Below are 15,472 nucleotides of genomic sequence, written 5' to 3'. Positions count from 1 at the left end.
GTGCCAAAGGTTGTCATTCATAAAGGTGAAAGATGTAAAAAAGTAACCGAAAAACGACTTAAAAAGTGGATTACAAATCTACATCTGCGGTTGGGAGGAGCAGTCTGCTAATGCGAGTGTCTGTAGCGACCACTTCGTCAGCGGTAAGTAGCAGTCCAACTTCTTTTTTTGTGGTTCTGTTTACCATTAGTTTGTCGTGAAATGCCTATTTATGTAGTAATGATTGTTAAGTTAATGTAGCCGTAGACAGGCGTTGTATGTTTGTTTTAGCCACTACTGCTAACATCTCCACTAATATATGAACTAACACTCACCTTGGCAAAGACTAAACGATAATTATTGCGGAGCCGTTTGGTGCCGAGGTTCTAGACCCACCTGCTGACAAAAAACTTTCATGCCTCCAGACTTTTGTAGGCTTTCATCTGCTGTTTACTGTAGTAAGACGTTTGAAGTGCCAGATAGTTCGTGATATCAACAGCCTCGATTAAAGGCAAATCTTGAGGTTCTCTCGAAAACTCACTCATCTTGATGAGATAAGGGTCCAACATATCTGTGAATTAACTGTATCTTCGCCTTGAAACTGGATCTAAATCCCTACAATACGGACTCTCTGCAACGGTTGCCTCCTTTGACATTTTACTTCCTGCCCTCCATCTGAAATCGCGCCCTCAAAATCACGTGACTGAAACCCGGCTATAAACTATATTGGTCATGCCCTGACCTCATAGCCTGACGGTGGTGGAGTATACACGTTTCTACCAGTAGGTGGCAACCTATCAATAGCCGCTACATTAAATATAGTGAATATTATCTAATTTAATAGAAACTAGAAAATCTGGCTCAGTAAAATAAACACAAACAGCTTCACTAATGTCACTGTTGTTCTGCAGAACAAAACCTTCCCTTCCTTCCTGTGTTGGTATCATCTGAGAAATTTCCATTGCGTGAAAGTGCTTAAATCCATGCAAATTTTTGACCTGCCGTGAAAATGTGCGGAAGCCACGCAAACGTTTTCGATCGACAATAATGAACTACAAAGAACTAAAACTCACATGAATACACAGAAATATGACTCAAATCAGTCTTATTTAATTCATGGAGAAACAAGCGTGATGTTTTTCATGGGTTTGAGCTCTTATGGTTTAAACCAGAGCGATGAAACTGAATCACATTTCTCGTCGCACATTACGCAACACAACTCAGAAAATGGAAACAATCTAAGGAGCACCGTCATTCTCACTGAAAAAGAAAACTGTTGAATCAGCAGATTAATTCCAGACAAGTCAGCTGTGATGATTCCTAAGGTGGACAAGCTGGAGATAATCACATATCAGTTGCACAATAGCCTCAACTCACGATTAAAATATTAAAATAATTATAATCTAACAATAGTTGTGCTGGCAAATCTCTATGCAAGATGGCCGTATACTAGGTAATTTTCTATTTTTTAATGTGACGTCCTGAAGGGTTTCAAAGATTGAAGTTCTTTACACACGGTGTGTGGTCAGTGTTCCGGATAGAAATAAAGGAGGCGTATTCACATCATTATGATCAGCATTGAGCTATGAATGAGCTTACGCAGCTAGACAGCGCCGTTCGGATTTAATGCAGATATTGTAGAATTAAAGAATTACAAGTAGACAAACATTTGTTTTTCAGTCAGGTTTGAGGCGCTTAGGTCATTCAAGTAGTTGTTGGTTTGCTGTGACTAAAAATAACCCTCATGGTGTGTAGACAATTTCTTGTTTTTCCACTGAAAGGAACTCGTTCTTTGACTGTCAGCACCGTTGCCATGGTTGATTGGACACTTGAAGGGTGACTTCTGGTTCTTTATACTACTTTGCATATGTATTTAGAGACAGAGCAGGCGGTCCAAATCTGAAATCTGAATTATCTTTCAGAATTTCTCCCCATTGGTTTTTAGTATGAAAGCTGCAGTTTTTCATACATGAAGCCCCTGGAGAAGAATGTACTGGACCATACAAAACCTACATTAAACTAATTACCGCCTGCAGATGGTGGGGTGACCTGAGGGGGAGCTCTTAAAGAAGAAAAAAAAAAAAACAAGACAGGCCAAATAGTCAATAACCCAACAGCTAACAATTTTATTGCAAAGCTTTGGAAATATCAGCAAGTTACTTCATCAGAACAGGAAAGTCAAGTAAAAAAAAAAAAAAAAAGAAATCACAGCCAACCTTGAAGCAGGTGACTAAAATATTCATAAATCACTGTTCAGGTTACCTGCATATTACTCATTTCAACATATGAAGCAGCTGGTAACTGTTTAGTGTATGGCTGACAAAGAGTTTGATTTATAAAAGAAAGTGAACACAGTATCGTAGAGAATATCAAAGCTCTTCAGATGTAGTGGGTGGCTCTTAAAAGAGCCGTTGTGGTTGTTGGTTAAACAGCAGCATTGTTTACTTGGAGCTGGTGTACTTGGTGACGGCCTTGGTTCCCTCAGACACGGCGTGCTTGGCCAGCTCACCGGGCAGCAGGAGGCGCACAGCGGTCTGGATCTCCCTGGAGGTGATGGTGGAGCGCTTGTTGTAGTGAGCCAGACGAGAAGACTCGGAGGCGATGCGCTCAAAGATGTCGTTAACGAACGAGTTCATGATGCTCATGGCCTTGGAGGAGATGCCGGTGTCAGGGTGGACCTGCTTCAGCACCTTGTACACGTAGATGGCGTAGCTCTCCTTCCTGGTCTTTCTCTTCTTCTTGCCTCCTTTGCCGGTGGTGGTTTTAGTCACGGCTTTCTTGGAGCCCTTCTTAGGGGCAGACTTGGCGGGTTCAGGCATATTTCCTCACTGAATATTACAGCAACGAATGAGATACTGAGGAGGGAAGCTGTTCTTATACAGAACCCATGTAAATTTAGCTGTACCGTCCCTTGGCTGTGATTGGCTGAACCGCTCAGTCGATCAGGTGATGCTGGGAGTGAAACCACGTGACTTTTTCAAATGTCCCGCGCAGTCGGACAATAGAAGAAGAAAAGGCGGAAAACCTCCAACGCACCCCAGAAATATGCAAAAAATACAAATAACATCGTCACTTCGTTTTACTTCTTTCACTTTAGTAATGACACATTTCACAGATGTTTTTCTGTGTAAATAATTCGTCTATTCAAAATCAAAGTTCATCCAGAAAAAAAAAAAAAAATTGTCTGACTTCACTTTTACTCAGTAATTTGTGATCTTTTATTCAGTTTGTACATATTTTATTTAGATTATCTCTTTGAAAACAAGTTAATTGATCGTGGTTTCAAAATGAAACGTAAATAATTGAAATACAGTCATTTATCTTTGTTTTATGAGAGGATGAGGTAAAATGCTAAGTTAGCTTCATACTGAAAAACGTTAAAATATAAAACATCTGGTTCTGTTCAGGGTTGACTGAATGAATGAAGAGTTTGGGTCCTTTTGTCCAAAAAGCAAACTTAGTGTAAGTAACAGGATTCATTGAGCGTGTTACTTTCTCTTTATCAAATCATCCCTTAGAATAAAAGCATAGATTAAAACACATCTTCTCAGATTCATCTGAGAGATGTGTCACCAGGCAACTTACGTGGTTCGGGTCTAAGTTTCTAGACATTCTGTAGAACTCTAAAAAAAATAAAATACAAATACGTTGAAGGGTTCTAATCATTGATAAGATTACATTTTCTGTATTTCATTTGACTTGTTTTTAACATCTTTTGTTTAACATTTAGTTTAACATGGTGTGACTTTAAAATGTGCTTTTGGTTCACTAAATAAAAACTCAAAAGACATATCTTGATCATGTAACAAAAGAGGTGAGAATACCGTTAGGTATATGCTCCTCCCCGCAGATTTCGGTCTATGAGTATAGAAGCGTCATTCGTTTTTTTCTTTTTATTGCCAATACCATATGAATTAATCCCAAAAAGAAATCAGCTTCTTAAAGAGTGGGTGGGTGGCCCTGAAAAGGACCTTTGTTTAGTTGGACCAAGCGGCGCAGTTTAACCTCCGAAGCCGTACAGGGTGCGGCCCTGCCTCTTCAGAGCATAAACTACATCCATTGCGGTGACGGTCTTCCTCTTGGCGTGCTCGGTGTACGTGACTGCGTCACGGATCACGTTCTCCAGGAACACCTTCAACACACCGCGGGTCTCCTCGTAGATGAGACCGGAGATGCGCTTGACTCCCCCGCGGCGAGCCAGACGGCGGATAGCGGGCTTGGTGATTCCCTGGATGTTATCACGGAGAACTTTACGGTGACGCTTGGCGCCTCCTTTCCCGAGTCCTTTGCCTCCCTTTCCTCTGCCACTCATTTTGTCTTTTTCTGTGGAAACACAAAGATGAATGAGAGCGGCTGCAGACTCCCAGCTTTAACGGCTGAGCTGCGGACCTAGGAGGAGCCGAACTCAGCAGCTCCTCCCACATGGTTCGGACATACTGGGACTGTTCTGTTTTTTAAGTTCGAGAAAGTTAGAGAAAAACAGGTCGAACCTGATAGTAGTAAAGTGTACCTAATAAAGTTCTTGGTGAATGTATAACAGTATCAAATATTGCCTGTCTATACTGACTTAATTACCAACTTTTGGTCATAGGGGAAATGTTGAAAAGCTAGCAGCAGCTGGTGCTAACTAGTTAGTAGGTAAAAGCTTATTGTTCTCTAGTTTAAAGTACGAACATTAACACTATTAACCTAGTAGTTTTATCTATCTTACAATGTCATCCAGTGGAAGAGTTTATGTGACATCCAATCAGCTCATTTAAGACTTTTGTCTTAAAAGCTCAAACACAACATTTTGATCAAAGGAAGTAACAGTCCTTTTTCTATTTACAGAATGAGGAATGGGCAACATGACCTGATATAGGTTTTAAATAGTTAATAAGACTAATGATCAAAACAAGCACTGAAGCATCTGCTTTTTCAGAAGTTTCGGTGGTTTCTTTTGAAAATGAACAGGAAGACAGTGGTCTGCAGCTGTGTCATAAGACACGATCACATGTTTTTCTTTAAATATATTATAGTCTTTGCAATCCATGTATAGGACATTTACAACTTGAACCAATATGTTTTAATTACTAGTCCAATCAGTCAGAGCAGGTTTACTAATGTTTGGGTGAAACACAGCCTTAGATTAGCCAAAGGCCATATTCCTAACATATTTTCCTCTTCATCTTCAACCCCTCAGCGAGACAAAGTGAAGTGCTCCCGTGCTTCTTTTGATCATCGGCTTAAAGAGCAATTCAATACGTCCATCATGGTTGGCTGAAAGAGGGTTATAAATACTTTACAAATGCTCAGATGCTGTTGTTCTAAGGCAACATCACAGACACTGAAACTCTTTAACCTTCTCTCTAACGAATTCATTAGAGAATATTAAATGTGTGCTTCATGCTAAAATATTTTTTTCAGCATCACGTTCAATTCATGCATCTTTTTACATGTCAGTGTAACTTTTGTTTATTTTGGTGCAAAAGCTCTATAACGCACGAACAGACGCTGGGAGCGGCACAGTGCAACCGTGCGCGCCACGTAACACAAAAGCGCGCACACAGGACAGAGGAGATGAGAGGTGGCCTCCTCTTCAGAGATAAAAGCCACCCAGAGTTATCACTCTCGATCTGAACGAACTCGTGATGCTTTTAGGTGTAAAAGCAGGGTTAGGACGCAGCACAGCTGAGCTGCCGTCGGCTCGTATTCTGAGACATAAAGGAGCGACAGAGAGTGCAGATAAATTGCTCACTCTCTTCGCAGATGTCAGAGCTAACAGCAGGGCTGTTTTAAAAGACAGAAATTTAAGTGGAGCCTGATCTAAGGGCTCAAACGGAGCTTTAACCAGTGCGCGAAGGACGAGCGCTAAATCCCACTGAGGGACTAAGGGGCGTGACACGGGTCTGTGTCTACGTACACCCCGCAGAAAATGCTTCATCAGCGGGGGTTAAAAACCGTTCTGTCACCAAAACCCTCATGACAGGAAGAAATAGCTGCACCATAAGTTTCAATGGTGCTGAAAGCTAAATTTCTGTTCATCAGCTGCTGGAGGAATGACAGCACGCAGCCTAATGGACATGAAAAAGGCTTCACGCCTTTCTCTGCGCACCAGCGCTGAAAAGCTGCCCACTTTGATGCGTACGACGCTGTGGTAGAGGCGGCTCGTGCGCCATGAATCGTGCGCACCACATCGTGCGGGAGACCCAGTCTTTCTAAGCGATCCTGTTCAGCGGCCAGACCCAGAGATGCTGACCTAACTCTGGGACGCTCCTGATCGCCCCTCCCGCCTGGAGGAGTGCATCCTCTCTCCATGGCAGCTGCCATGGGTGACCTGACACCAGCTGCTGCAGGTTCGGGAACCATGGCGCGCTTTTGCGCTCGGGGGTTACAAGAATCACTGAGAGCTGTTCCTCTCGGACTCGAACCAGGAGCCGCGGGATCAGCGGAACTGGCGGAAAAGCGCAAAGGAGCCTTTTCGGCCACGGGCTGTGAGCAAAGACATCCACTCCTAATGGTGGATCCTCCCGTGGGCTCAGTGAGAACCACAACTGGCATTGTGCGTTCTCCTGTGTGGCGAAAAGATCCACTGCTGCTTTCCCAAATCTGCTCGAGATCTGAACAATCAGCTCAGGTTGGAGACTCCAGTCCCCGGGACGAGGACCACCTCTGGACATGATGTCCGCTCCTCTGTTCAGGACACCGTGGATGTACACTGCTCTGATAGAGAGCAGGTTCATGCGCGCCCAGCGCAGCAGCCGCTTGGAACTGTTTAGCAGCTGAGCCGAGCGCACACCTCCCTGGCGACTGAATGCAGTCTCTCAAAAAGGTGATTTAGGAGAAGGTCCTAAAAAGACAGAAAAAAGGAATATAATTGTAACTGCTTAATAAAGCATGTCTTAGAGACTAAAACCGAGTAAAAATAGCACATATAAATGTCTGTATTACATGATATGGCTCGCTAAAGTGTGCGGCAAAGAACACAGTGGCATAGTTTTATAAAGTTTGATATCATTCTAGATTAGTATGTAACATAATACATTTGATAATATCTAGTAATTATGCAATAGATATGAAGAGAAAATACTTTTATTTTACACACTAAAAGGTTTCTAGTTGCATACCATGGAGGAAAGCACCACTGGAAACACCTGACTTAACTCTCTACCAAACCTGCACCCTAACCAAAGTAAAATCGTCCAGTGGGGCATCACGTGGTTCTGTGATCTGCAGCTAATCCACTGCTTGGATTTCAGTGTACGCGAAACTACTTTTACCGTAATTTCAGTGTTTGCAAAATCTTTTGAGCTATGCCTGCTCCCAAGCTTGTCCCAAGTGTCTCAGGCAGGACACCATTAAAACATTTCAGACAATTTTGACTCTTATTTCTATTTTTCTGTTATTCGTTTTTACCTTTTACCTTTGTGTGACTCTGCATGCTTCTCTTTACCTTACACTTGATGCTTTTAAACCTAAACTTCCTGACTGAGGTACAGTAAAGAATCTTTGTGTTCTATCTATTGTACTCAAGAAACGCTGAGGTCAGAAGTACGATAGCCTCCTCCTGTTGGTCCTGTTCATAAAGCTCAGGGCCTACATCATCAGACTGATTACTGTCATACATATGATCGTCCTCTTCAGAAGCTGTAACCATAACAGCAGCAGCTCTAACCCTTACAGCTAGTTCCTCAACTTCCATTTCATTTTCCAGTTCTAGCTGTCTTTCTCTTGTAGTTTGGTTATCTACATCTTCCATCCTGAAGTAACAGTGTTAACAATGACAGTGGTTCTTTCTCTTTAGCAATACATGTCAGCTGTGTACTTATACTATCATTACACAACGGACAACATCTGAAAATATTCCAAAATATTAGGAAATGATGCTTACTTCGCGTTTGACATAAGAAAATAGCTTCTATAACACTTCTGGTGCCTAAACCAATCAAAACACTGGACAGAAAGTGTTATGACAGCCAGGAAATCTGTAAAGATCTCTTATGTATCATTAAAAAAAAGTACAAACTACTACATACGTCATCACTGCTTTTTAGTTCATTTAGAGTTTATTCTACATATTTGTCACAATATGCTCACTTTATTCATTTCTGTAAAGACACATTTCACAGATTTCTTTCTGTGTAAATAATATTAGTATTAGTAATTATATTATTAGTCTATTCAAAATCAAATTTCACGCAGAACAGAAAAAAAGTAGGGTGACTTCACTTTTACTCAGTAATTTGTGATCTTTTATTCAGTTTGTACATATTTTATTTAGATTATCTCTTTGGAAACAAGTTAATTGATTGTCGTTTCAAAATGGAACATAAATAATTGAAATACAGTCATTTATCTTTGTTTTATGAGAGGATGAGGTAAAATGCTAAGTTAGCTTCATACTGAAAAACGTTAAAATATAAAACATCTGGTTCTGTTCAGGGTTGACTGAATGAATGAAGAGTTTGGGTCCTTTTGTCCAAAAAGCAAACTTAGTGTAAGTAACAGGATTCATTGAGCGTGTTACTTTCTCTTTATCAAATCATCCCTTAGAATAAAAGCATAGATTAAAACACATCTTCTCAGATTCATCTGAGAGATGTGTCACCAGGCAACTTACGTGGTTCGGGTCTAAGTTTCTAGACATTCTGTAGAACTCTAAAAAAAATAAAATACAAATACGTTGAAGGGTTCTAATCATTGATAAGATTACATTTTCTGTATTTCACTTTGACTTGTTTTTAACATCTTTTGTTTAACATTTAGTTTAACATGGTGTGACTTTAAAATGTGCTTTTGGTTCACTAAATAAAAACTCAAAAGACATATCTTGATCATGTAACAAGAGGTGAGAATACCGTTAGGTATATGCTCCTCCCCGCAGATTTCGGTCTATGAGTATAGAAGCGTCATTAGTTTTTTTCTTTTTATTGCCAATACCATATGAATTAATCCCAAAAAGAAATCAGCTTCTTAAAGAGTGGGTGGGTGGCCCTGAAAAGGGCCTTTTTGTGTTTGTTTAAACGGTCCAATTTAACCTCCGAAGCCGTACAGGGTGCGGCCCTGCCTCTTCAGAGCGTAAACTACATCCATGGCGGTGACGGTCTTCCTCTTGGCGTGCTCGGTGTAGGTGACGGCGTCACGGATTACGTTCTCCAGGAACACCTTCAACACACCGCGGGTCTCCTCGTAGATGAGACCGGAGATGCGCTTGACTCCCCCGCGGCGAGCCAGACGGCGGATAGCGGGCTTGGTGATTCCCTGGATGTTATCACGGAGAACTTTACGGTGACGCTTGGCGCCTCCTTTCCCGAGTCCTTTGCCTCCCTTTCCTCTGCCACTCATTTTGTCTTCTTCTGTGGAAACACAAAGATGAATGAGAGCGGCTGCAGACTCCCAGCTTTAATGGCTGAGCTGCGGACCTAGGAGGAGCCGAACTCAGCAGCTCCTCCCACATGGTTCGGAGATACTGGGACTGTTCTGTTTTTTAAGTTCGGATTTATGATTAGATTGAACCGAAACTGCTAGTGAATCAAAATCCCCACAATTTTATCTTAAAGGAATAATTTCAAATAAGACCTCCTCAGCTAGGTCTGATGTCGGGTATTTATCCATTAAATGTGGAGACGTTCAGGAGGAACATCTGAGACACGTTTACATGAAACAAACCGTCTCTGCTGACTCCTCTGAAATGAATCATTGTAAATAGATTTCTTTAATAATGTTTTTGCACTTCGCCATCATGTTTACACAAGTTGTTTTGGGAGCGTGGACTCATCTGCGTCAAATAAACCACTGAATGAGGAAATGTGCCTGTTGCGGCAGAACCGGCTCCATGTGCCAGTTCATTTACATGACTTATGGGAGTCGGCTCAGTCCTTCCGTTGTTTACACATTTCCAACACATGAAACACAAAATATTTATGAAACTGTGTCAGCATTGATGTGTATTATCAAAAGTCAGGTCAAATATTAAGAGTTCCAGCTAAAGGAACCAGAATCTGTTATGGAGTTGAGCCAAATCATATGGATCCCTGATAAGAAGCAGAATTCTCATCACTACTGATGAAATGGACCCGGACAATAAATCCAAGTGAATCTAGATGATGCTGTTGGTCTATAGAGTAAAATGTAGAAGGATGTTGGAGGCTTTTAGGCAGCTCAACTAGACAAATACTTACTATATACACAGACAGCCAATACATTTTCAGATCAGTACATCACCATGCTAAAATTTGACAAAATAGAGGTTTTAAAACATCATCAGGGACAGAACTAACTCATTTCAACCTATTAAAGAGAAAATGTCAGATCTGCTATTTATAGACACAGACGTGCTGAAAGACACCCAACAGTCAGCACCCAAGACAGAAATAAAGGCCTGGCTAAAGAGAGGAGCACAGAAAAAAGAAGACATCTATCAGATAGAAGATAAACCAATCCTCCCAAAAAATTTATACAACACAGCGGCTACAGTGACACATTGGGAAGACCCACGTGTCAAGGGGGGAATATGTCACATCTGGTAAAGCATTAATGCTACACTATAAATTTTTCTGACTATGCAAATAATTTTTGCAGATCATGCATAATTTGTTGCAAACACGGGGGAAGAAATATTGCCTAGTTGCAATAGATGAACCTAGTGACACATTTCTTCCCCACATATGGTATCCCACAGATTATAAGGTCAGATAATGGAACTCATTTTGTAAATAAATTAATAGAACTAAGTTCTAAAGCATTAGGATTTCAGTTAAAGATTAAGGAAAACAATGGAAGAAACAGGGAGGCCATGACCCGAATGCCTATCCCTGGTTAAATTATGGATGAGAATAACTCCAAATCAAACTGGTCTTACTCCATTTGCCACCTACTGTACATCCTTGTATGGCTCCACCCACTATATTCTGAGTCTGAGATCACGTGGCACCAAGTTGCTGATGTGAATTTGTATTCTCAAAGAAATAGTACATGACAGACCGTTTTCTCTGCCCTCTGACATGAATGAAATAGAGAAAGCACAACAGGAAACTTCATTAGCTGAGTGGATGAATAAAATGTTGCAGACAAAAGAAAAACAAATGTCCAGTGGTCTGCCGATAATCTCTGCTCCTATCCCACAGAAGGACCTGAGGCCTGGAGACCTGGTCCTGATTAAGACACTCCACCGGAAGGATTGGAGCACTCCTCGGTGGAAAGGGCCGTTTCAAATACTCCTGACAACGCCCACAGCTCTGAAAATAGCAGAGAGGCCTTCCTGGATCCATAAAAGCCACTGTAAGCCAGTTTTGCTGTTACAGGAGCCAAACCAACCGACGGGGTAGCAGAGGAAGTCCGGGTTCAAAGGAGTTGGAGGACCATATGGCCCAGCGTCTCAAACCGGTGAAGAAAACAGCTGATCTGTGCCCAATTATAAAATGGCTCTCTGTAACATGTGGACAGGACTGATAAGCCTGAGCTTAATTCTGGTAGCAGGACTCTTTCTCTATCTAAAGCAGGATCCACAGGAGGTGATACCGAACCAGAAGAGATGGACATCAGACGGGACCCATCTCAGACCACTGACGGAAGAACATGACGCACATCCATTCCTACAGAATTTCTGGTTTTGTTCATGGTGGCATATGCAACACTGAACTAGGTAGAAATGCATGAAAATGAAGGGGACGATTATGATGACATGTTGTAAATAAATCACATCAAAAGCCTGAGTGTACTCATACATTATATTTCATAAAATGACCTTACAGCAGAAAATCGAAAGAAGTTGTTGCTTAAGTGAAATGAGAAAAAGTACAATGATGACATAAACAGGGCAGATTTTTTAATTCTTTTATTTTTATGATTTCAAGTATTATTCTTTTATTTTTATGATTTCAAGTATTATTCTTTTATTTTTATGATTTCAAGTATCATTCTTTTATTTTTATGATTTCAAGTATCATTCTTTTATTTTTATGATTTCAAGCATTAATCAACATTTAACTTTTAATGGTCGCCGAGGGCGGTGGGGCCGTATGAGTATTTCCCACAAAATATAATCTGTTTACCGTCCGTGGGTTTTCGCTCATACAAAGTATTTTTCTTACTCGTTTTTATATTAAATGTTTTTACTTGTGATAAAAGGAGAGACTGTTGGATGGGTGCAAAAACTTGTTATCACTCATGTAAAAACTTTGTGTTGCAAGGCACCTGCACTATGCCTTCCTCCCTGTGTGTGTGACATCATTGTTATCTTTGTGAGAACCAGCCTCCTTTCCGTCTCACACACACACCCTGTCTGAACTGTCTGTTGAACTGTGCATATAAATAAAGAGATAGGGTGTCAAAAACTTTGTAGTTTCACTGCAAAGTGGGCTACCCTTGCTGCAAGTAACTCTGACTGTATCGTTCTTACCTCTGAGTTGACTAAATAATACCTAACAGGGGATATAAGCCTGAACAAGTTTTTAATATGGATGAGACTGGCTTATTTTGGAAACGAATGCCCTCCCGCACCTTCATCATGCAGGAAGAAGCCAAAGCCACAGGATTTAAAGCCCAAAAAGATCGTTTGACTCTGGTTATGTGCGGAAATGCTGCAGGTTTTATGATTAAACCAGGGCTTATTTATAGGTCTAAAAATCCCAGAGCACTGAAAAACAAAATTAAGGATGATTTGCCCGTTTACTGGATGCACAACGCAAAGGCTTGGATGACAAAAGCGCTCAATCTGGATTGGTTCAATCACTGTTTCATCCCGGAGGTCAAGTGTAATTTGAGAGGAAAAGGACTAGACTTTAAAGTGCTTCTTCTCGTTGACAATGCCGGAGGTCACCCTGATGATTTGGCGTATGATGATGTGCAAATTGAATTTCTGCCGCCAAACACTACATCCCTGATTCAGCCCATGGACCAAGCCATCATCCGTGCTTTCAAGGCTCTCTATACGCGCAACACCATGCAACATCTTGTTGAGGCTATGGACTCGGATCAAGATTTCTCACTAAAGGACTACTGGCGTGAATAAATCATCGCATCATGTCTCCAAAATATTCAGAAGGCCATTCAGGAGATGAAAACTGAAACTTTGAATGCCTCCTGGAAAAAACTGTGGCCAGAGGCAGTGCAAAAACCAACCGGAGGCTCACTTGATGAGATCCATCACTCTGCCGTAGATACATTTGTGAATCTTGCTAAACAGCCTGGAGGAGGCGGCTTTAATGACATGACTACGGATGACATTAATGCCCTGATTGATGCAGACGCACATCCGCTGACCGATGCAGACCTGGCAGAAATGACAAAGCTACCAAGCGATGATGAAAGAGAAGAAGAAGAAGGGGACACAAGTGTGGATAAAGATGAGGATGGACTAACACTTAGTCGCTTAGCAACAATGCTGAGAATGGCCACTGAACTTCAGCGAGCAGCTCAAGAATGGGACCCTTTAATTCAATTCAATTCAATTCAATTCAAAGATACTTTATTGATCCCCGAGGGGAAATTTGAATTCCAGTACAACCCATCCAAACATACATCATGACACAAGACAAGGGGGAACGGGTCACCGAGGCTTTGCTGCCCACTCACAGGCGCTGCCCTTGTTAGATGAGAAAAGAGGCTACATTAGGTAAGTAGAGGGAAAAAAATCATATTTCACACTTTATCCTTAGCAGGATACAGTTTGAGATTGCAAAAAACCTCAGCACAAAGAAGCAACAAGTTGACAAAACAACATCATGCTGGGAACGGTGAAGGTGGTGTGAGGGGGTGCATATGTTTATCTTGAGCATGTGTGTGTGTGCAAGTAAGTCCATGAAGCACTGTCCCAGAGGCCATTGTCCTTGATGGTACGTTGGAATGTTCATCAACCGGCCACAAAGTTCTGAGCAGGTCCACAGATGTCCTCAGGGAAAGGAAGGGGCAGAGGGAGCAGTGTCATGTTTACATAACTTCCAGGAGAGGTTGAAGATAGCCAGCCATCAAGGCCGTGCAGGGGAGCCAGATTCAGAAAAAACAATAATTATTTGGGTTAGGCTAACTCTTAATTTTCCGTCAGCCTTGAGAGTCTCGCTGGTGCTTCTCAAAGGTGAATCCAAACAGACAAAGTCCTGGTCTTTCGGCAGATCTGAGTGAACAACTTTCTCCAAGATTTATCCCATTTCACCCCTGAGTCCAGGAACCGCAACCTGCCTGCTATCCTGTGTAAGGATCACATCCAGTCTGCGATTCAGCTCACGTAACATCTCAGTCTGAGTGCTGATCGCCCTGAAGATCCCATCACACATGCCAGGCAGCCTCACAATTGCCAGAACACCTGCTGACATTCTCCGAATTTCTCGATATGCCAGGTAACCGCTGACTCCAAAAAGCAGAAATCCTGATATCAAACATCCAATTATATACATATCTTCCACATCCTCGACTGACTTTATCGACAAACACACAATCCTCCACTTCTGCCAGGAGTCCATTGTGTATCCAGAGAAAAACGTCCAATCCGGACAAGTGCGCTCTCCTTCACCCTGTCTTCTCGTTGAGAAAATTTGATCAATTGTATTGAGAGACCAGCTGACCAAATCCATGACTAAGAATTTGGAAGATATGCAAAAAGAGGCTCCAAAAAGAAGACAAGACACAGAGCTGAAGCAGGGCAGATATGGGTGGGGTGCGGGAGAAAAAGCGTCCTTTTCCACCGAGAGCAGAAAGAAAAAATAAAAATAAAAATGATGAGCCGTTCATTACAGTTCTCAAACATAATCGATGGTGGCATGTCGGTTTATAAGAATCTTTTTGCCCAGAAGAAAAAAGAGCGACATCAACAACAGATAACTATGTTTTTCTCTCGAAAAAACACACCTGTACCACAGGCTTTAGAAGAAAAAAACGCTACAGAGCGGAGTCAAGATGCAGCGGCTCAGTCAGAAGAGCAGTGAAATACACGTGAGTCACTATTTGTCCTACTGTACTTTATATGTTTTTTCATAATCATTTTTCATTTTCTCTTGTTCTAATCCAATGACTCGGGTCGCGGTGGGGCGGTGCTGATCTCCGCAATTTGAAGCCTTCATTTCGTATTGATGATTAAAATTATTATTTTACAGTACAGTAGTTATTTGTAAAAAAAAACAAAAAACGTTTATACAGTACTTTTATTTGTTAAACAAATGCTTGGGCCTATAAAAAGGTTTTGTTCTTTGGTTTCAATGTATTATGGAGTATTTCATTGTATAATAATTGTAAAAAAAATAAAGGTTACTACTTCACGGATTTCGCCTATCACGGGTCCATTTGGAACGTAACCCGAAAAACGAGGGTTCACTGTATTATATGTTTCACTGAGAGATGGTTGCAGGATCATATCTGCCAGGCTTTCTGACCTAACATCTAACATTATGGAGAACCCTGAGCATCCTCTTCATCAGACTGTCCCAAAACAACAGAGTGTCTTCAGTCAGAGGCTTCTTCAGATCTGCTGTAAGACAGACCGTGACAGGAGATCCTTCCTACCCACAGCCATCAGCATCTG

The 15,472-nt window shown here is 41.5% G+C and overlaps 3 protein-coding genes across 3 annotated transcripts; all 3 read right to left on the bottom strand.

Annotated features, from left to right (window-relative positions):
• Positions 1 to 2,371: 2,371 nt before the first annotated feature.
• On the bottom strand, positions 2,372 to 2,830 carry LOC124880787 (histone H2B-like). Its single transcript, XM_047386139.1, has one exon. The coding sequence runs from the start codon at positions 2,796 to 2,798 to the stop codon at positions 2,421 to 2,423; it is 378 nt and encodes a 125-aa protein (XP_047242095.1). The 5' UTR covers positions 2,799 to 2,830; the 3' UTR covers positions 2,372 to 2,420.
• Positions 2,831 to 3,979: 1,149 nt separating this feature from the next.
• LOC124880794 (histone H4) lies at positions 3,980 to 4,291 on the bottom strand. The gene has a single exon (XM_047386147.1). It carries the CDS (start codon positions 4,289 to 4,291, stop codon positions 3,980 to 3,982), a length of 312 nt encoding a protein of 103 aa, XP_047242103.1.
• A 4,671-nt stretch (positions 4,292 to 8,962) lies between these two features.
• On the bottom strand, positions 8,963 to 9,309 carry LOC124880790 (histone H4). Its single transcript, XM_047386143.1, has one exon. It carries the CDS (start codon positions 9,301 to 9,303, stop codon positions 8,992 to 8,994), a length of 312 nt encoding a protein of 103 aa, XP_047242099.1. The 5' UTR covers positions 9,304 to 9,309; the 3' UTR covers positions 8,963 to 8,991.
• Positions 9,310 to 15,472: the final 6,163 nt, after the last annotated feature.

Source organism: Girardinichthys multiradiatus, chromosome 14, assembly GCF_021462225.1.
Source record: "Girardinichthys multiradiatus isolate DD_20200921_A chromosome 14, DD_fGirMul_XY1, whole genome shotgun sequence".
NCBI classification, from domain to species: domain Eukaryota; kingdom Metazoa; phylum Chordata; class Actinopteri; order Cyprinodontiformes; family Goodeidae; genus Girardinichthys; species Girardinichthys multiradiatus.
This window is presented reverse-complemented; position numbering and strand designations above follow the sequence as displayed.